The sequence below is a fragment of the Anguilla rostrata genome, chromosome 3 (genome assembly GCF_018555375.3).
Source record: "Anguilla rostrata isolate EN2019 chromosome 3, ASM1855537v3, whole genome shotgun sequence".
Taxonomy (NCBI): domain Eukaryota; kingdom Metazoa; phylum Chordata; class Actinopteri; order Anguilliformes; family Anguillidae; genus Anguilla; species Anguilla rostrata.
Window position 1 is genome coordinate 37,544,973 of NC_057935.1, and position 22,436 is coordinate 37,567,408.

Genomic DNA, 22,436 nt, shown 5'->3' on the forward strand with positions numbered 1-22,436 from the left:
CCCACCTGTGAGGGCATTCGCTGAGAGACTGAATACCCAGACATCTGAGAAACATTTAATCTTAATATAGTGAATGAGCAGACATAAAAATACATTTGATCTCAATGCTTTTTTCTCATCTAACAAGACATTTTGCAAATGCTTAAGTATAATGAAGTATGAATAAGACAACAACAGATGTTTGATTGGCAAAAGATGCCAATTTAATGTTATTATATGGACATTACTCACAGGCAATTTATATTGAGTCTACAATGATTTAATTTCCCAAATGAAAATATATATTTTGTGCCTTCCACATTTTTCCTCTGAGGGGTTAAATAATGCTTGTTCTGAACACTCAGGAGTAGTGAAATCTAATAAATCTACACACCACATGGAAAGAAAAATATTTTCTTGATGGGTGGAAGAAATACAAAATAGCAGTCCAGCCCCTTAACAGTTGAAATTTGTCGAGCAAACATAGTCCATATACCCAATCTGCTGAGAGACATTTTCTAAATCAGTGTCGTTTACAATATTTTACAGTGTACGGATGAAACAGACCACACTCAAATGGACCCCTTGGCTCATTCAAGCTTTGGAATAACTGGTGTCAATAATAAAAAAAATAAATCTGTTGAATTCTTCCCTTTTCCACCAGTCTGAAATGACAGAGGCCACTGCATTACCCTGAAGCTGCCGACTTACAATTTCTCGGTGAACTCTCCGCAGTTCGGGAAGGCAGTACATCAGCCATTCTGATTAGCATGCAGTAATGATTGTGAGCTGGGCCCCATTGTTCTAACACCTCCCCTCTCCTCCGCACCAATCTGTCACCGTTCAGCGGGCGAGCGTTGCCTCGAATGCTGCACGCCACAAATGAGATGGATAATTAGGTGCCCCTCACGAATGCTGCACTCTTCTCACCCCTGATTGCTTTCACCTTTTTGCTCCTGGCAATTTTGACACCTCGTAATCAGCCTGCTGCTTCATCGTTTCAATCCATATCCCTCTCTCCTTCTTCCTTTTTTATTTCTCAAACGCTCTCCCCAAACGTACCTGCTGCAGTGCAAGAAAACAACACTCTGAACAACAAGATGGCTTCCACCGAAGAGACAAGCCACAAGGTGGGCAACACCGGACTCCCGAGAGCCAGATTCTTTCAAGAACGGATTTTCCCCCTCTCTTGCTGCCTACATTATTTTATTAACAACTGAGTAAACATACAAAAGAAAAAAAAAATACATGGACCCGGTAACTGTCAGTGCAGCTTTTCTCTTCCAAATAACGAGCAATGACAACATAATTATGTGCAAGCAGCTGTCCTTGATTCCAGAGAGAACACCATACTGCCTGTGCAAGCCTCACCATCCCTTCACAGATTTCCAAAGCAAAATCATTAGGGAGACTGGTTATCTTGTATTTGTTACATGCTCGGAATAAATACTCTTTGCTGGCCATAATTCCGAGTGAATACTTAGACAGTGAGCATTAGACATATCTGTATATAGACAAATTTAGTTCATACCAATTCGAGCATGCAATATGCATGAGATTTGTATTAAATTAAATGTAATGAGTCCATTGTACATGCCGTACAGCAAATGAGCATAGTTTGAATAAGTTGAGATTATTTTTAAAGCAATTTTTGACTCAATTTCTCAAGGCTTTGTGTTGTTGCAGGTCCTCAGAAGCAGACAATTTTTCTTCTTAAACTGGAGAAAAAAGTGGTTCCACTGCTTATGAGCGTAAAAACAAATGAAAAATACAGTTTGCGACTCCTGTTGCATTAAATTTAAATCCTGTTTTCACAGTTAAATTGAAACTTCTCTAGGTCATGTAGAATTAATGCATCAAATTACACGAAAAACTTTCTGGTACAGAATGTCACTTGGTATCTCCAGACAAACGAGAAGCAATTTTAATACAGAATACAGAATCCAGAATACAGAAACCAATTAATACAGGATCAGCAACAGTACTTTAAAACTGTATAATTCTGAGTTTCAACTGTTAACCTCAGAATTATTTCGATAATCAAGTTCCTTCGTGTAAAAAAAAAAAAAACATTCAAATGGCATAATATAGACTCTTTATTTAAAGAATCTACTCATGATGCATAGGTACAATAAAAAAAAAAAACAAAGCACAAAAAATATCACACAAGAGGAACTTCAGTTGTTCTTGTAATTTCAACATTCCATTATTTTCATTAAGTTCACAAAGGGGTTTAACATAACTGGCGCTCATAATTATTATCATAAAATATTTGACCAGTTTTGTTAATGGTGCATTGAAATGTCAAATTACAGAATGTATACACACACACACACATACATATATATATATATATACACACACACATATATATGTGTGTGCATATTCTATATATATATATATACACATAGGATTTTTCCCATGACCTCCATGTATTATAAATAAAGGCCTTGAATTATCAGCATGCCAAAGCCACATATATAAAGCGGAGCTAATAAAACAACCAGTTAGCAATCTTCACACCAGCTCATCGACACAACACAAGTGTTACCAGCCCGTATCCGTGGGGCTGCAAGGTCCTCTCTGCACAAGGCTGAGTTTAAATACACATATTTTTTCCATATTTCCTTAACACATCTTCTCACAAGTTTGTGAAAATTATTACATTTGTTTGCAAAGCTGTAATAAACATGCCCCTTAATCAAGCAGTGTTTGTAGGCAGAATGCTAAAACCCACCATTAACCAATTTCTTGCTCTGTTTCAAGCATTAAATAAATTGTATACAAACTGTAAGTGAAGGCACTTCAATAGAATACATTTATAAATTAATCTAGAAATTAAATACAGAATTTATATTCATTTCCTCTACTGAAAGAAATATGCTTTTTACTGATCAGTAAAGGTGAAATATTTTTGACATTGGATTTTATATGATTTCAAGAAAATGTTCATTAGAAAAATAAAGATTATTTACTTTCCAGTGAATACAGCCATTAAGTGCAAGTTATTTTTCAGTGTCAATAATGTTGCAAACATATATTTAACACAAATGACACCAAAACCTCCACAACTATACAACACCAAATAATCCAGTATTTAGTGTGTCCACCCTTTGCCTTTATTACAGATTCCATTCTTTTCAGGAGACTTGCACTTCTTGCACTGACTTGAGTTTTTCGAAGAGATCCACTGGGAAATGCACCTCTAAAGTTCAATGATTGGGGTCATTACTTTGCCGTATGAATATGCTCACAGTGAAATGTTGTCCAAACAATATTGCAGACATGTTTTGTTTGTATTTATCAGCATTTATGATGCCTCAAAACCAAATCACTAACTCCAGATATTGTTACAACCCCAAACTTGCCCTGCTATGACTGATGGCTGTACTAAGAGTCTTTCGTTGTTTTTGGTGGCATACATACTGCCGCCTCTTACTTCAGTTAATTTCAAATTTAGACTCATTGGTCAATATAATCTTATTGCACATCTCAGGTGGCCAGTTTTGGTGTACTAGTGCAAATTTTCTGCTCTTTTGTTTGTTTCCTTTTCTCAGTTGTGGCTTTTTTGACCGTTCAGACCCATAGCATTGAGTTGTCTCCTCAACATAGGAAAGATCGACAGAAAGACCTGTGGATTTCTTTAGATCTGATGCAACGAGTGGAGGTTTATCTCGCAAGGTAAATAAAAAATTTAATTTTTTTTTTCTTTCGAATGGTGATAATCTCAGTGGTCTGTAGTCCAATTTTCTCTATATCTTGCAGTAATCTTTTGAACTCCTGTCAAAAGATTACTGCAATCCTTCTAGGATTTTCCTTTGACTTTCACCTTCCTTATGCAGTTGAATTATCATCTTCATCAGAAAAAATATGCTTTCACCATTTTAGACGCACATGGCAAAGAAATCTACAAAACAACTAAAGCGTGCTTGGGTAGTTATTTATTTGAATGTTGAGTCACTTTTGAAGGCAAAGGGTTCTAACATAATGGCATTGACACTTTTGGTAACCATTTTTGTTGGGAGAACACAGCTGTAACTTGTTTGTTGATTGGAAGGATGGAAGACTTAAAAGTGGTAGTATGGTCCACAAAAGAAAGAGTGGACTAATACTGACCGATCTGGTATTATATGCAGGGGTGCAGGCTTTCCTCTAATTTTCTGTTAAATGTTTCCTGCATTGACACTGAAACAAAAAAATTTTACACTGAATGGCTGATTTAACTGGAAATTGAATAAACGAAAGGGTGGTCTCTGACTTTTGCGCAGTACTGTATATTTATATATATATACATCTTAGTTTCCATACTGGTAGTCAAAATCTGTGGCAATCTTCATTCCATATTTGCAAATCTTCAAATTCATGGAAAATGTAGCTCACAAAAGAAATATAATAGAAATTATTGAGAAAATATGCAGCACAGTACACTAGAGTTGTTTTAAAATCAATTTAGATCATTTATCCAATTAGAAGTTGAATGCTGCCTCAGTAACTTTTAATTAAATGCTCATGACCAGCATAATGAGCCAAGACATATGAGCCAAGCCCATATGTCTGCATGATCCTTAAAAATCAATGCAGAGTGCATTACAAATATTTGAACTGATGTATAATACATTCAATTAATGCACTAGGCCTGTGATTTCCATGGACTATCTCACAAAGATGAAGATAAAAATAAAAACAAAAAGCCACGAACCCCATAGAAAATAAGCTTTGTGTTTACTGTCAAATAATGTGTGGGGTTTGCTCATTTTCATTTCATTTCATTATCATGGGTAAGAGATCAGAAAGCAGAGAATTAAAAAAAGGATATGCATCCTACACAGTTGCGGTAGCCCACCTGAAATCTGTGCTGTTGTGTCATTTTGTGTTCAGAAGGCAAATGCAAAATATTTCCTGGGAAATACATTATCATAAAAATATGTGTCTATGTGTGCGTGTACTATACACACAAAATACTACTGAAGTACCGCGTTTTTAAACCCTGATACTACACTCGAAATGACAAAAAAGCCTCTTTGCACACTCTTCACAAGATATCCACAACATTCAGCGTGACATTTACGCTCTATGTTCTGATTCCTCTACAAACTACAGCCTGCGACGTTCAGTTGCAGTCCAGGAGAAACCCTGTGTAATATTTCATCAGGCGGACCACGGCACAGGATCCACTTTACACCCTTCAACATCTTCAGACACGGCCTGAGGCCGTTTCAATATGCTTCCAGTCAAGAAAACGGACACATTAATGCAATGTACAGGTGATAAAACTAATAAAAGCACGGCTTTATTACACACAACCATTCAGAACTTACTCCATGCTGAGCAGACTTTACAATTTTTTAAAGACAAACACTAAAGCCTATCATTCTACTCGTACGAAGAGACAAATTAAATATGTATACAGGAAGGAGCAACTCATTCTTGTTCCAGGGCATAATGTGTAGGTAAATGTAAACAGACACACTACATACTACACGCATTCACAGGGAGGTTACAAAGAGATAGATGTACCCTCAGTAAACCCATTGAAGGAACTCGCGTCTGCTAGTGTCCGTTGCTGGTTTCATCCAGGAAGTGTGAATTAAGGTGGCTGTATATGTGGTCTTGGGGAACGAGGGTATTGCAGAAAGCGCAGTACTTTGGGCTGGTGTTCTGCTGGAGGTCAGCGCTCCCCTCCAGTCCTGTGGCCTCACACAGCTCTGGGCTCCAGACGAGCTGTAGGGGAGAAAAACGTCTCGCTTAGTATCGCACAGTGTCTGCCTGGCTTACGTTTTCTCATTTGTGAAATTCTTACAAAATCCTAAATCCTTTCATCGAAGGCAGAGAAACCGTCCCCCGCTTTGGAGTTAAACCAGTAATCCTCTCATGAATCGCTCTTACTGCTTCTCATTCTCCTGTGTTGAAAATTTTGCATTTCCTCACTAAGTTTTATGAGTTCAGATAAGTTCACCTTGTTTTACCATGCACCACTTTGTCAGATACCCAAATTACTTACCTAACAATGGATCCAGACCTGATTTCTCTCAGCATACACTCCAAAAGTCGGGGCAACTTAAATCACTGCAAATTAAACTATCAAATTAAACATCTACTAATGTCCTTCAGCTCAATTACCATTCTAAAGTAATTCCTATCTGGAAAACCCTTAGCCTTGTGGTTACAGACCCGGCTCAAATACAAATACACCTTAGGCTATATCCACAATAGTCATAGAATATGGTTGGTAACCGCCGATTTTGATACTGCATGATTCCAGTGTCTTTCCTCCTGATGCCAGTTCCTTACAATTGTTAACAGGCAACAGTATGTCACTTCTGTTTTTGGTGCTGCTCATTTCAGATTCCTATGTCTTCGGTGACCTCCATGAGGTGGCATGAGAGAAACGAGCCAATGTATAAACCAGGAGACCACAGTATGATTCTCGCAGCCATTTAAACGAATGGGCAGGCAGTCCAGCGGTGAAGCTGGAGCTGCATTCTTCCCCGCCCACTCACATATATTTGTGGAACAGTGTAGGCTGGCTGGAGTACACCACTCCACATAGTAACCATAATCAATTATCATTAACATTAAAGGTGAGGACATCTCATGTTTCTTTAAGATGGAGCAAATACCAAAATGTATTTGGTTGCTGTGCTACCTCCCATAATCCCAACAACCAGCCTGGATTTTGAGAAGTTGTTTATGTATAGGAGTGTGGATTGGATTTCCAGTTCCTGAAGCAACAAGCAGAGCAATGATGCCACAGTCTTTACAGGGCCCCAGTAATAGCTCCATGTTTAATACTCTGATGTCCACAAAACTCCAAGTTCTATGAAGACAGTTTGCCATGTTCTCCATTGTTTTTTAGTTTCCAAATTTATTTTGCATTATCAATGAATTAATCAAACATTTTCAAGGCATTTTTTGGTGGTATGGTCTACTGGCAATGACTTCACTCCCAGATACACACTGCACTACCTGTTCCCAGTATTTCTCAGTATTTAGCAGCAGGGCAATATACACAGACTTATTCTCTTGTGATGTGAGTGCTTATGCCAATTACTGTTTGTACAGTTTTATCCCTTTGTAAAATGGCTGTATAGGTAGCCATTTCAGTTAAGCAACGAACAGTATGTGCGTTTATTCAGGGTAATGACAGCGATGAATGTTGCAGAATGTATTTAGCAAGTGAAATATTATTACCTGACACCGATTGTATTATACTATGAGTAAAATTTAAATATAAATAAACTTCCACTCAGTTGTATGGTTTAATGATCAGTAGTTCAAATTCTTAAGAATACAACATATAATACAGCTGTGCCACAACACAAAATTACAAATTACAAGAAATGTTTTTTTTTTCTTCTCGATTCTAAGATATGTCTGATTTTCAGTTGAGTAACTATTTAAACTTTTCTCACAATGCCATAGAAAAGCAGTAGTCCCAAATCTTCACTTTTTTACCCTATAGATCATACCATGGCGCCCCTTTATGTGATAGAAAGCTTGGGCATAAAGAGACATCGCTGTACCCATATACTGAATGGGAATGTACAGAAATAAACGCATAGTAATTGAATGTGAGTGGATTTTATGAAAACATGGCATTCTGCATATTTAACAGTACGTCTAGCAGTTCATAGTGAAACCAATATTTAATAGAAGCTTTCTTTACATTTCTCTCCCTTTGACCACCAATATTTTTTCATAAAACATCCACTATTTTAAAGGGCACATGTGATGAAATTCACACATTTCAGTGTTTTGCATGGGTTATAGACTCTACTGCAGGAGTGTAACATTGTGAGACTTGTGAATTTGTTTGATAAGAAGTTTTAGGTGTAGCTGATTTTAGTAATTTGCCTTTTGAAACTGACACATCTGAAAAAATGTTTTTCTACATAGAAAACTGACTTTGCTGGAGTCTACCAATCATATTTTACCTGCTAATTTAATATCACCAGTCTCTCAGCGGACATATCATGAAGGCTGCTACGAACAGTGCATTCATGTACATTAAAACAATCTACACCACTCCTAATCTAACTGTCCAAAATCTCAGCTTAGCACACAAGTTCTTGTTTGGTCAGGGCACTTCTCCATAAGCAATATTCTAAATGAGATGGAGTGCAATGCTGGGTTTGCCTCCAAGCCGTACTAAAACCAGTTCCAGCTATTCAAGACCCAACTGCAAACGTCCAGCCTGTAAGTCCTTGTGTTTTACCTAACAATTTACCTGATCAATGCCTTAAGTTATTGATAGCTAATCATTTCCAGATGCAACAGCAGTGATACATTTTGTTTTGTCCACTGGGCTTCAATACATACGCGATACAACCAGACATGGATAGTTACATGATTTCCCTTTGTGCTGAGGTGTTGGCTGGATTGAGTTAGACATCCACAAATTATTATGGGAATGTACATCCCAGAAATATTTTTGTCAGTGGTGGTATCATGGAAATCCAATATAAGAAAAAGAAACAATATATTGCACGCAATGTAGTCTGGCAGTTTATGTTTTTTTTTCTCCTCAGGCAGTAGAATGTAGTAGTAGTAGTAGTAGTGATTTTGACTATATGTTACACTTGACAGATGGATAAAAAACACATTTACATTGAAAACAGGTTGCTATAGCAAATGATAGCTAGTTAATAAAAATTACTGGACTATACTTAGTGGACTAAAGTTATTAAGCAAGCAGTTCCTTACCAAATCAAGTTCACTAATGAACTGCAATACGGTAGTATGCTTTTGTGAAGGCCTGTGTGGACTGGTCTGTCATCAATTGCGTACTTTCAGCCAAACAGGTAAGTGAGCTCTCAGCCAATCAAGTAGTGAGCTCATGAATATTAAAATGCACCACAAAAAACAACTTGTTCTAATATGAGGGGAGAAGGGTGATGGAAAATAAATATGTACAGACATTTTCATAACCTTCACATATTTACTTTATAATACTACAAGAGTTAATACTAAAATTGCAAATAAAACTGCTGAATGGAGACTTATTGGAATGGTCACTGGGCTATTTAAGATATGGCCTAATTTCAATGAGTCATTTCTTAAATTTGATGATTTTAATAACCATTGACTACCTAAATAAAATAAAGGTAATATAAGCACTGTATGAAAGATAAACACTACTGTACATTTGTTTAATTACTGCTCGTAATCATTGCTTTAAAACATATTAAGGATATTGATATTGCATTTTTACACTGTATTGAAATTGTGTCTGTGAACAAATCTCCCTTTATGCAGAAGCCATCAGTATCACTACAGACAACATTTGCAGATTTTTAAGCTGTAAATAATCTGTGGACTGTATCCTCCCACAAGTGACACAGGGGTCTTCTATACAGACTGTCTGAGGAAGGAGGAGAGGAAAAACCATAATGCTTCAATAGAGAATTCTAAGACCGTATCCTCTGGTGTATTCTGATAGGCTACATTTAGAAAGCACTTGCTATTACACAAATAGATGAGTCAAGTGGGGAATTTCAAAGGCAAGAAAAACATTTTTGCGGGAAAAAAACCGACACAATCCTGGATACCACCATCAATGTAAGGAGAGCAGACAGTCTGCTCTCCTTTCATAGTTTTTGCTTTATTCAGACAGATAGAAAGCAGAGAGGGTAGTAGACGAGGTTATGTGCGTAATCAGTTCTTTTTCGATTCCCTACTCGATTCCTGGCCTGATAACTATTTTGTTTGTGTTTTTTTGGGGGGGGGGGGGGGGGGGGGGGGCGCGATTTTAGCAACTATTGGAAATCGCATTCAGTCTTATCATAAATACTCTCTTTTTAGGTTACACCAAAAGATTAGAAAAATAATGAACCAAAAAAAACTGTTTCTTCATGAAATAAGGTTAACAGAACCAAAGTAGCAACGATAACAAATCAACAATAATACTTCTGAAGGAAAATTAACTGTGACATTTCCGCATTCTCTCCTGGCTCGTATTCCCTTGCTGAGCTCTAGTGAAGTGTTTTTGACGTTCGTCGTGGCTGGGAGGAGGAGGAGGAGGAGGAGGGCGAGGGGTGGCTGTTGCTGCCAGACAGTCTAAAATGGATATGTTAAAAAAATATTTGTAAACTTATCAAAGAAAGTAGCTTATCTGCTACGCTAGTGACACGGTAGCTGCTGAAGCCGAGTCAGCATGGGCGCTGGCAGCCGGAGCGGGCGTAGCGCTATCATTAGGCGCAGCGCTATCGAAGACGGCGCATTGTTTTAAATTAACGCCGCGCTGCGGCTGCAGGCGTTTCATCGCGCCGCTCAGGTGTCCTGCCTCACAGGTGACAGTCTTTCGGAAGACACTGCATTTAGCTGCGTTTCTATGAGTTTCGCTGAATGGAACACAAACGTTTTTGTTCTCTAGGCCATAACGGTAGCTAGCTATACGCAAGCAGTAGAAATAGCGAAGAAGAGACGCTGAATGGCCGACGTCCAATTGTCGCGCTTTGAAAGCAAGTTAAATGCTTCAGCAGCTGTCAAACTTGTAGGGATGAGATGTTTTATTCTGACTGAATAAATGTGACAATGCCTCAAAAAAAAAGACATGGGAACCAAAAGTTATTAAAAAGTGACCATTCTTAGTAACCACCCCAAGTAACAGATGGAAGGGAGTAGAGCAGAGAAAGTGGTCAGCCGCCCTTGGGACAGATGCCACCAAGGCCACCATCAATGATGCCACCATGATTGTATATATTTTCTTAATACCCTTAAGAAATATTGGAAGCTTAATAAGTCATGAGAATGCAAACTTTGGGACAAAGGTTACTTTTTACATTCTTTGTGCCATTTCTGCTGGAAAGTACACAGAACATGAAAGATCAGTTACGCTTGCCCCCGAGGCAGAACTGGTGGGAGTCACTCATGTTAAAAGATAAGAAGGTGCAAAAATGAATGGGTTTGTGATGGACCTCTACTTGGTGTAAATGCCTGAGTAGAAATCATTTTTCAAGGTTTAAGTCTGTATCACCGTGGTCTAACTCAACCAACCAAAAGACCAGAAAAGACCTACTGTGGATGATTGAATTAGGCCACGGCGCTACAAACTTAAACGTTGAAAAATGATTTCTAATCAAGCATTTACACCAAGTAGAGGTCCATAATAAGTAGAGGGAGCCTAATTCAACCTGCCAAAAAAAGGGAAAAGGCCTACTGTGGATATTCTGCAAAGAACAAAAAGAAAAACTCCTGCACCAGGTGGTGGGGCTCCACAGGGGAATTGCAATAGTCTTTGCTTAGCAGGCTTCAAACAGCAGGACTTGTATGGGATCAAGGTGACAAGACTTAAACCACAGCAACGATATGATCTTGCATCGATCCCATTCTCTTGGGACGGTTGCAACTGTCTTTGGAGACGTTTTCTTGTTGTGGTTTTGTTAAACCCAAGCTAATATGGTACTTGTTTAACAACAAACAGGTTTTGCATGCAGTTCAATTAAGGCTGGGTGGAGTTCACGATAACTGCATGCAAGCTGACCAATTTGAAAATATAAAGATGTGCACCTATTTAAAGCGTTAAAAAATCACTACAGAAACACAGAAATCAAATTCCATTGTTGCTATTGAAATGAAAAATAAAAAAAATGTCACATAATTTGTCCAAATCCAAGGACACAACATCTGAAACAAATAACAGTTAGCTATAGCCAATACCTGAAATTTGAAACTATAAAGCTGTGGCATGAGATTGTAATACATTCCATAGCTGGTTGGTGATGGCAGGTTTGCTTTAACTTTCAGTGAAACAAGGTTTTACGAAACAGTGACAATACAGTTTCAAGCAACTTTCAAATTATATATAACTCTATATCTTGCAGCAAGGATTGTACATAAATTGCTGTGTACCCTCAAGCTACTGCCAATGAAAGAGTAAAAGTCAGAGTAAAAAAATATGAAATACAGAGTAAAAATATGAAATACAGAGTTCAATGATACACTGCACACGCAAGTATTTTGTTCATGTTGATACAGTATTTGCACAGGAGATAGGCAGAGCTATCTGAGCTCATTAGCTCAAGTTCATTTCGGAAACTCACTGAATTGAAATGGAATTGACAGCATGCCTTCTCATTAGGCCATGTCTTGGAGAGAGAGGAGTGTTTTAAATCAAGCCCCGAATGCATTAATTTAGGATTTTAATTAAATTGAACTGAATAGTCTTAAGGCTGCCATAGCCACCCACCAGTGTAAAAGTCTGATATGGGAGTGCTTCCATACTTCCATGCACATTTCTCATTCTATTGCATCCTGAGATGAAGAGTAAGTACACAGAGTTGGAGGAAGAGAACTGAGAGAACACAGCAGCTGCATAATTACAATGCATTCTAATCTAGCGTATACAGCAACAGCATTCTATGGGCAAGAAATACTTTAAACTATTTACTACATAGATTAACACATGGTAGCTATACGTAATAGACAAAAACAAATGTACTCATAATACATAATAACACACCAGAAAGCAATAATTGCTCATCATAATTAATATTAAGGTTTCCAAACGAAATGTCCAACATGCAGGTGACGCTCTAGGGAACTAGGGGTTGTGTGACATAGAACGCTGGGAATTGTAGTACAATGTCATGGTGTTTAAACCTCAGTCAATCTATCATGGTTCTGTTATTGCACCACGAGAAAACAAGGGTTTCAGTTCTGGCCTCATGCCTAAAGAAGTGAGCCATAGTTTAACAAAAACAAGTGTGACCGATTTAACTATAGCAGGAAAATGTTGAACAAGAGGCTTAACAGGTCAGTTCTGAGTCTTCATTTAAAGGCCAAAACAGTTCCTGCCTGCAATACAATCAGGGGAAGTTTGAGAGCTCAGAAAGCTAAAAGTGCTGCTGCCAGTTAAAAGTTATAAAATTTTGGGCACAGTGAGATCATGTGATCTGAGAGTACTACTTCAGTCATATGGGGGAATGAGATCACTGAGGATCTCATGCTCCAAATCATGTGATGCCATGTCTCCCATCGAGGACAGAAAATTTAAAATCCCATTGGATTTGGGACTGATACGTAGAGATATGTAGCAGTAAATTAACACTCATTTTTTCCTGGGATTTACCAGGAACAAAACAAATAATTTCAGGTTCAAACCTTGGGAAGGTAAACAAAGACAATGGCAAATGAAAAAGACCCTCGCTGATACATTTTGTTTGAAGGCCTAAGAAACATTGTTTCTCTGCACTGACCAAGAACTAGGTTTCTTCAGCCATTTCCTCTGGGAAAATAGGTGAAGTTTTATTATATTCATTATCACCATCACTCGCTGGTTTCACAAATCCTACCTCACTAGCATGGCACAACTGTAGGTATTGTTTATAGACTTGTCACACGACCAAAATTACATCCCTGGTGAGATATGTGAATGTATATGCTCCTTCTTTCATATCCTGCCACACAGAACAAGACAAACATCAGACCTTCTGTCCTACCCAGGTTTCGCTATACAATTACAATGCTGGGGGCAAATGTGGAAATGTGGAAATGGGGAAGCCTCCTTTGGTGCAAACTTCCAGTATGATGGTAGTTGAGCAGTGATGTAATGGAAACTCGGAGGGCCTCAACACAACCTTTTCCATTAACATTCCATAAAAAAACGTTAGCTTATTTGTAACTGAGGTGAGCGTTGAGTTGACGCATGACTGAGATAGCTGCAGGGCGATCACTGAAAAGCTGTTCATCCTGCAATTTACATACAATGTCGCGTGACGCAAACAACAATCTTGATCTTGAACGATTCTACTACATTCTGCCTTCAATGTGTCCAATTATCTTTTCATGACAGGGGAGTCTTTAACACATTATTATCGAAAAAATTGTCAATTATCTAACCCCTAGGCCCATGCTGTTCAAAGTTTAAGCGCCATTTCAGGTTTCCTTTCTCCTTGTTGCTTTTAAACCAGTACCACAACACTTTAAAGCGAGCTTCAAATCCACCCGAAACGTTTTAATTTTTCATGTGCGGTTTGTGAGTTTCGACACGGGGTGCTAGTTAAGAGAAAACACACTCCGAAACACGACGGCACCGGGAAAAGAACAAGCGAGGAGCAAAGAACTAACATGTAACGTAATAGAATGTGTGTTTCACAGCTCCCCAGGCCCATGACAAGTTATGAATGAAGCAGCATAATTAAGTTTGATAAGATCAAGTACAGCCGTGAAAAAGAGATATTTGAGAACGCAAAACATGTATGAGGTTTACATTCATTGTTCCAGTGTTTTTTTAGATCTCTGGAGCAGTAAGCAAAATATAGCCAAGAACCATTTAATAACGCCAAATAATAAAAATAAAAAAAATTTCAGTGCGGATTTTTCTGCCATTCCTTTTCCTTTGCTCCCCAATGGTGTTGTATGTTATTTTTTTATTTTTTTTTCTTGTTTTTAATCTCCCAAATTGTTCTTCATTTAAATTACTATTAGATACAACAGATTTGTGACAGACAGGTGTAAAGCTACAGTCGTGGGATGCTGCCTAAGGATTTATATGCACACCACATACGACACATAAGGGAAACACACACTTGATGTTAGGCTTACCTTCTGGGGACCTCGAATACTGTCCGGGTTGAGTGGGCTGGAGGGAGAACCAGGTGGAAGAAGATCGTACGGGAACCTGACAACCCCCTCGTCTGCCACTGCGGGGACCACGACAACCATGGCCGGCCCTTCCCTCCTCATGGCCGCCTCAATGTGTTTCTCTGGGGTGCTGTTCAGGAACTCGTATTCGCTGTCCGTGGACGGCGGGAACTTGACGCTCAGCTTGACGAGGGAGTCCATGAAGTCCCCGTCCTCGGGGCTGGCGCCCCGGGACGCCAGGGACGCGGTCGCCAGCTCCTCGGCCCTGACGGCGGACGAGAAGGGCCCCTCCGCCCGCGCCGCCGTCACGTCCGTGCACTGGATGGGCATGGAGAACTGCTGATCTGAGCGACAACCGAAAAAGCTCACCTTCACTCACGAGGCCTTCAGCGCCAACAACCGAAACAAACGGGAGGTCAGTGCAGGCTAAAATCCCTCAGTCTGGAAATAAACACTAGGTCCAACATAGGACTCGATATAAATGCAGTGCACAAGTCACGGTTCTATTTTTGTATGAGTCCTCATTTCAGAAATCTACCAAACTCGAAATACTGTGTAAGAACTTGAAGGGAAACACTTAATTCAAGTGAAATGCTTTTGAGACTGATTAAGGCATGATGAAATGGAGTTAATGGAATAATTGTTTCTGTAAGAATAAGGAGAACACTTTCTTGAGTAATTACTGTTGACTAACCAACATCGCACAACTTTGCCAATGAGATAATTAAACATATTTACTTCAGTATTCTATTTTAACACAGGTTAAAGGATGTAGTTCAACAGAGCAATATAGCACCAAAAAAATTGTTGTGTTACAGGTGTTGTTCTGCTTAAGAGTTAAGAGTTTTTCTAGCACAGCAAAAAAGCAAAAATATATCATTATTTTCAGTATGTTATGACAATTTGAAGTAATTGTAACTCAACCTTTTTTTCCCCTCATAATTAAATTAGTGTCAGATTTGGTTTGCATTCAGGTTAAGTAGACGTTCGTCCTAAGCAAGCTATTACCACAAGTCAGTGCAAAGCAGTTCCTGAAAGCCTTAAGTGACAAATTAACGAAGGAAAAGCTGCAAAATTACCATTCGCCGGATAGTTTCCTGAACATATTTTTCTCAGGTGATCCTTCTGTTTTTTAGCTAACGTCCGGATCAGGAAGAATTTTCCCTGAAGTTCACGAAACGCATCAAGAACGTCTTTGCTGAAGAGGAAGAGAACAGAAGTTAAGACAATTCTTTGCTTGGGGAAACTTTAGCGAGGCTAATGTTGCAGAGGAGCAAGCGAGCGGCGCGTACTTCTCTGTGTGAGAGGGCCTGGGCAGGCCGTGTGGAGACACCACTGCAGCTTCCAGGCAGTCTTCCCCCTAAAGCAGAACGAAGCCACAGGAATTAACCACCACCGGACACGGAATTCAGAACAGAGAATTGTGACACCCGCTACAATGTACCTCAAATCTATAAACTACGCAGAAATTATTTTGCGCCAAAAAAAGAAAGAGAAATAAACAAACAAAATGGCACAATTACACTGTGAACATGCGGGGGGGGGGGGGGGGGGGGGGGACGCAGAGAGAGGGTGACAGGAATGAGTGTGTAAACCATTTGCACTTTGTGAAATATGACAGTTGCAACAAGAACCATGACAGCCATTGCTGTAGTCACGCATAAAGCATGATTTAAAAGTTTGGAACAAAATATGTCACAATAAGTGTGGCAGCGTCTCTAATGTCTGACAAACCAGAATCAGTCCGAAAGGCAATTACAATGGCTTTCAGAATTTTATAATTCATGGAACTCAAAATGAAAAGAGCTCCAAATGGTCTGTTTTCAGACAAATATCCATGAATTTATCAGTTGAGGTTTTTGTTATAAAACTTCAGATCTCAATGACTGAATTGGATACAAGTGAATATTGCTCCTAAAATTGTTTAATGTCAACAAATATATTTCACATAAAGGTCTCCATGCGTATTTGTATTCATGTTAGTACTGTAGATTGATTATTAAAATATTGGGAGTCTTACAACTAATGCAAGATGTTTGGTTTCAATTCATGAATATAAAGAAGTGAAAGAGTTGCAAGGGCACATGGATATATGGAAACACCAACAATACTTCCAAAGCTTACTGCATGTATAAGTGTCTGGTATGCACGTGTGTGTTTTATGAGCGTCCGTATGTGCGTGTGTGCATGTGCGTGTCAGCGAGAGACAGAAAGAGAGAGAGACAAAACGTCCCTCTGAGTGCATAATACTTTTTCGATCTAGTGAACATAAGAATGCCAATGTTTCATTCAACAATGCACATTGAAGTGGCATGTGGTAGTTTACACACCCTACTAAAGTTGATATTTTAAAAAAAAAAAACTAAAAAAAAATCAAAATCTCATGAACTGAATGAATCTCCACAATACCTAAGCCTAGAAAATGCCACTGCTGCACAGAGCATGGTGCTTCAAAAAATGTTCCGATCAGACTTTCATCTGACAGGGAAGATGTTGTACTAGAGTGCCACCTACTGACCAAAAATATGCATTTTGTGAGAGGCTTGTATGCTGTACCACATTTTTCCTGCCATCTCTGAACTTAATTGCTGAATTGCGTTTGAACACTTCTTGACTATTATGACATCAGTGATAAATGGCATGGCCATTCCGTGGGCCCCACGCCTGATAACTGTTACTGTAAGAAATATAAGCCGGGAGAAATGAGACTCTTTGTGGAATGAAGAATCGCTCGTCTGTCAAAGCAAAATATACATCATACATATACTGGAGCTCAGAGAAACCCACTACATCTCAGCTTTAAGGCTTGTGCTGCCAGTAATAATAACTAATAGCAATAATAAATACAACAATAATATTAAGAAAAAGAATGAAGAAGAATCAATTTGCCAAGCACTTCTCATACTACTGTGAAAACAACATAAGTTTAGTGAAAAAGTAAGTAAATGTAAATAAACAAATATTTTTAAATACAGAGTACACCGCATACAGTAAATGAACAGGAAAGAAAAACAACAAACACCTCATCGAACACAGCCATTATGAGCAGCTTTATATAGTGCAGTGCTTGAGAAGGGGTAACAAGACACACAGTATGACACATTAGGGACTGGAACAGGAAGGGGCTTGCACTGCATGGAGCTGGGCTGTTTGCCTTCCAAAACAGCACTGGAGAAACTAACCGTTTTATCATCATCTTCAGAAAATCACTGTTTCCCAGGTACACTGCACAAAACCAATAAGAACTAGCCGTGGAAAACATAGGATGCAGTCACACAGAATGCGGCAGTGACATCAAACCTGTTTTCTCCCCTGGGAGACGCACGGCATGCCGTCTGGGTGCTGATCAGAGTCTGATAAGGTTTCTACTTCCTGTTTCCTGAGACCCGGCTCACAACTTTTCCCCTCCACTGAGAAACAAAAGCAACAAACAGCCCCCATAAAAAAAATGAGCACACACTGTTGCTACTGTCATTTGAAATTTTCTATAGCACAAGAGCTGGTTAAAATGAGAGATATTGTTAAACATTGATGTGCAGCATTGCCGTGTTGCATCATAAGAATAAGAACAAATGGGCAGACTAGCCAATTGGCTTTCTGTGAACATGAATGTTCACAGAATAATATATATATATATATAAGAGAAAATACAGTAAATACTAACCTGAAGTGTGCTTTGCTGCCAAATTCAACTGAGATTTAAGGTTAGAAATGAGCTGGTTTTGGTCCTTTATCCTTTGTTCAAGTTCTTGGGTGTATTTTTCATAATATTCTGTCTGCAATGCACAAAGATAACACAGATTTGTGAAATAACGGTAGGGCAGATACATCACATTATCATAAATACAAAATAAACAGACTTGGTGTGGCTTTTCTTTCAATGACAGTAACCATGCCAGCTGCTCTAACTTCCTCTTAGCTGTCTGAGGCAAACTGAGGCTGGGCTTGGCATATGTGGATGAGAGATCTGGGGGGGGAACAAATACCCCTGAGCAAACCTGTGCATAAACTAATTCCTCTGTATAGTGACTAACCATAGTTATTAAAGATCCTACATAGTACTACAGTAATGGTTTCCTAGACAAGTAGAAATTTCCCATTTTAAATATCTTTATTATTATTATTATTATTATTATTAATAATAATAATAATAATAATAACAATAATAATAATATCCATCTTGGCAAGGCTGCATTCAAAAGTCAGAGCTTTACAACACATTTGAAAGAGAGGTTTCATTTAACCAAGCGATAAAAGTCTGGACTCCAGCTCCAATCAGCCACATTGTGAAACAATGTCACAGTTGGCCTTTTGAATGTATTCGTTTCGTGGCTCCACTTCAAAAAACTACAGTGCATCACCTGGTCGGGTACTATGCCATGGTACTGCCTGTATAAACACACTGCTCCCTTTATTAGAGTGCCCTGCGATTGTACATGAATTATATGCATTGTTATTATTGTTAAGTTGCTTCCTCACACAATGTTCTACACTTTTACCTTCTGCTGGAGTTCCTTTTTAGCGCTATCTTTCTCGATAGAGGCTTGTCGAAAGGCTTCGAAGGCTTTCTTGAGCTGCTCTCCAATATTCTTCTCCATGCTTTGCACTTCAGTATCATTACTGACACAGCTGTCATGAGCCCTGCATTCACAAACAGTACCAGTTATACCAGAGCCATACTGAAATGGCCTCTGGCTTTCTACGCATGCTTTTTTTCCCCCTGTGTTTTTGTGAGCATATCAGACATACTTTTCCAGACTCCAAAATACCTAAATTGTAAACAGTGCCGGGCTGAACCAAAAACCAAAAAGTTTTTCGACGTACATTTACAGCCTTGCGGGAGATTAAGTATCTTTTACTGAATTGTTATGGCTATATTGGTTATCAGAAAAGGGAAAAACCTGCAATTAGCACCTGACTGTGCCTTTCCAAATTAATAGCTGGATGAGGAGCCACACATAATGATATTTAGTGAGCACCTTCTATGCCATGGGTACCATGAGGCATACACAATGATATTTTTGATATATATTAAGGAGACAATATCCAAGAAAATAAATGGGTCATTTTTATAAGCCTCCCAGACATGAATTTACTTGGACATAAATTAGTTTCCTAATAAAATGCCACAGAATCCCTTTCCAAACATGTTTAAAACTAGTTGGGAAAATTAAATCAAGTGTTCATATATGTATGTTTGTATACGTAAGTGGTATTAGCCATTTGTTCAATTAATTTTGGTACCCCAAAATTGGGGTACTATGTATTAAAAGGGCCGCAATTCCTTCATGGATCACCTGACAAAATTAAAGCTGACAGTTTTTATTTTAACCTCATATTCACCGTTTCATTTCTAATCCAAAGTGCTGGAGTACAGAGCCAAAACAACAAAAATTGTGTCACTGTCAAAATACATACAGACTGTAGATTATGTATCTCATACATATAGTGAGCTCCATAATGTTTTGGACAAAGAAGTTTTTTCTTTTTTTTTTTGAATTTGTACTCCACAACCTTTGAAATCTAACAATGCACTTGTGATTAAAGCGCATATTCTCAGTGCGTATTAAAGGGTATTTTAATACATTTTGTTTTCACCATGTAGAAATAACAGCACTTTGTATAGGCCTACATATCCCCCAATTTGGGGACATCATAATGTCTGGGACAAGTGGCTGCACAGGTGTTTCTGATTAGTCAGGTGTGTTCAATTGCTTCTTTATTTTGAGTATAAGAGAATCCAGTGTTGATTCTAGGCTTTTGATTGCCTTTGGAGTCTGTTATTGGCGTTTGTCAGCATAAGGACCAGAGTTGTGCCAATGAAAACCAAGGAAGCCATTACGAGGCTGAGAAATATGAAGAAGAAAAAACAGTCAGAGACATAGGCCAAACCTTAGGTTTACCAAAATCAACTGTTTGGAACATCATTAAGAACAAAGAAAGCACTGGTGAGCTCTGTCACAAAAAGCCTGGTGACACCTGACACTGTTTTTACATCTAATCCATCTAATCTAGACTAGGTCCTCAATAGCTGAATGTTTGACAGTATTAATAAAATATGAAGCAATTAAACATGATAGCCTACTGTTCTTCATGCATCCTGCAATAGGTGAGTTGTTGAAAACACACATGCTATAAAGCCCAACTTGAAAACTGAAAATAAATAAACATTTCAAACAAGAAGCCATATGATGGACGTGCTTGTTAACATCTGCAAAGTATTTTCAAATCTGGGATCAAAACAAACTCTTACCAACACAGACAATGGAGAGCACATGATAGAAATATCACCTAACAAATTGCACAAAGCGAGTTCTTTAATCTTCTTAATCAAACAAAAAGAAAATTGTGAATAACAAACAATATGAAATTGGAAGGATCGTGTAATAATGACGTTCAAATAATTTTGCACTAATTATCTTGTTTAGCTAAACTACTTTATAATCGTGAAAATATCACAGGATACGAACCGACAAAAAAGTGTGTGTGTGTGTGTGTGCCCGCGCTTGTATTATTTGTAGAACTATTTTTGAAGATGACAGACAGAAAATGTTTTATGATTATGGACAGATTATGTTTTTCGTAGGCTTTAGCCTATCGACAGTAAATTTGGCTAGGTTACGCATATCACTAGTATTCTGGCCAAGTTCAGTAAGGTTACTAACTAACCAGGAAGCCACTCAACAATTCATATCACGTAAACAACTTTTTCCGTTCAATTTCCTACATTCTGAGTACTGTAACGTTAACATCAATAATTTATAAATCTAATTAGCCTACATCAACTGAACGAAGATGAGATTAACCTCATCCGCTTTGCGTGCTAGAAGCTGAACTTTTAATATAAATAAACGTGTTCAAATGTAAGGCCTTGCCATGATATCCTCTAATACAAAGCAACCCTATAGCTAGCCTAGCAAGCGACTAGTTAGCTACACTATCGATAACTTAAAGCTAATTACATTGCTAGCTAGCTAGCTCTCTCTATACAGCTCTTCTAACTTTCGTAACTAGCAAGTAAAACACTGGACTAAATATTCTGAAACAAACATTTACTGTATTAAAAATATGCAAAAGTGCAGTTTCGTTTTCTGGAGTCGATATGCGTTATCGTCTCATACTCAAGTAATGTAAGTCACTACAGACTTCTAGCTCAGTTGCCGGTTCCCCTATAGTAAATGGGAACACTAACCAGCTATAGCTAACGATATCTTACCTTAAATCGAAAACTCTCAACAAGATCTACATTTATTCTGTCTTTTGACACAGCGACAGGTTTTGAATCTTCAAGTTCAACTTTTTTTAGCACAAGCGGGAGAGGAAACTGTATTTCGTACAAATGTATATTTTACATGTTTATAATGCGTTGGGAACTTCCCACGGGGAATCCCCCTTACGCCGCTGACTTCCGCCTTGCTGGAGCCTGACCAATCAACATTTTAGTAGCTTACTCGAGCTTAAGAGGTCGTCGTCTGAGCAGATGAACTTCTGTGCACCCTACTTTGTGCAGAAGAACCTGTCAAACCAACTGTCATTTTACAGCAAGCATTTATCATTTGTAATGTGCATTCTCATTCACAGTAATATTAAAACGACTCGCACACAGCTAAATGTAAAGTGGGGGCCCTCAAAACGATAAAAAAATAAAATAAAAATGTATTCTTTACTTCTGCATTTAGAACTAATGTGGGCCCCGTGCAAGTGATTGAACACTTGTCCTTGCATAAAGTCACATATTTGGTGGTTTCCAGATTTACAATTCAATACCATTTCAAATAAATAAAACAATAACTTTATTTTAAAAAAAACAACTGTTATATCTGATCATTTACATAACTTTGTGCAAATACCACAGCTGTGTAACATGTTTGCAC

At 38.4% G+C, this 22,436-nt stretch overlaps 1 protein-coding gene across 1 annotated transcript; it reads right to left on the minus strand.

The window, feature by feature from the left end:
- Nucleotides 1-5,247: 5,247 nt before the first annotated feature.
- On the minus strand, nucleotides 5,248-21,982 carry tank (TRAF family member-associated NFKB activator). Its single transcript, XM_064327393.1, has 8 exons — nucleotides 21,779-21,982; nucleotides 19,062-19,203; nucleotides 18,227-18,338; nucleotides 17,863-17,972; nucleotides 15,855-15,922; nucleotides 15,642-15,760; nucleotides 14,524-14,906; nucleotides 5,248-5,700 (listed from the first exon to the last, which is right to left on the minus strand). Exons 2-8 carry the CDS (start codon nucleotides 19,158-19,160, stop codon nucleotides 5,530-5,532), a joined length of 1,062 nt encoding a protein of 353 aa, XP_064183463.1. The 5' UTR covers nucleotides 19,161-19,203; nucleotides 21,779-21,982; the 3' UTR covers nucleotides 5,248-5,529.
- Between the last annotated feature and the right edge of the window lie 454 nt (nucleotides 21,983-22,436).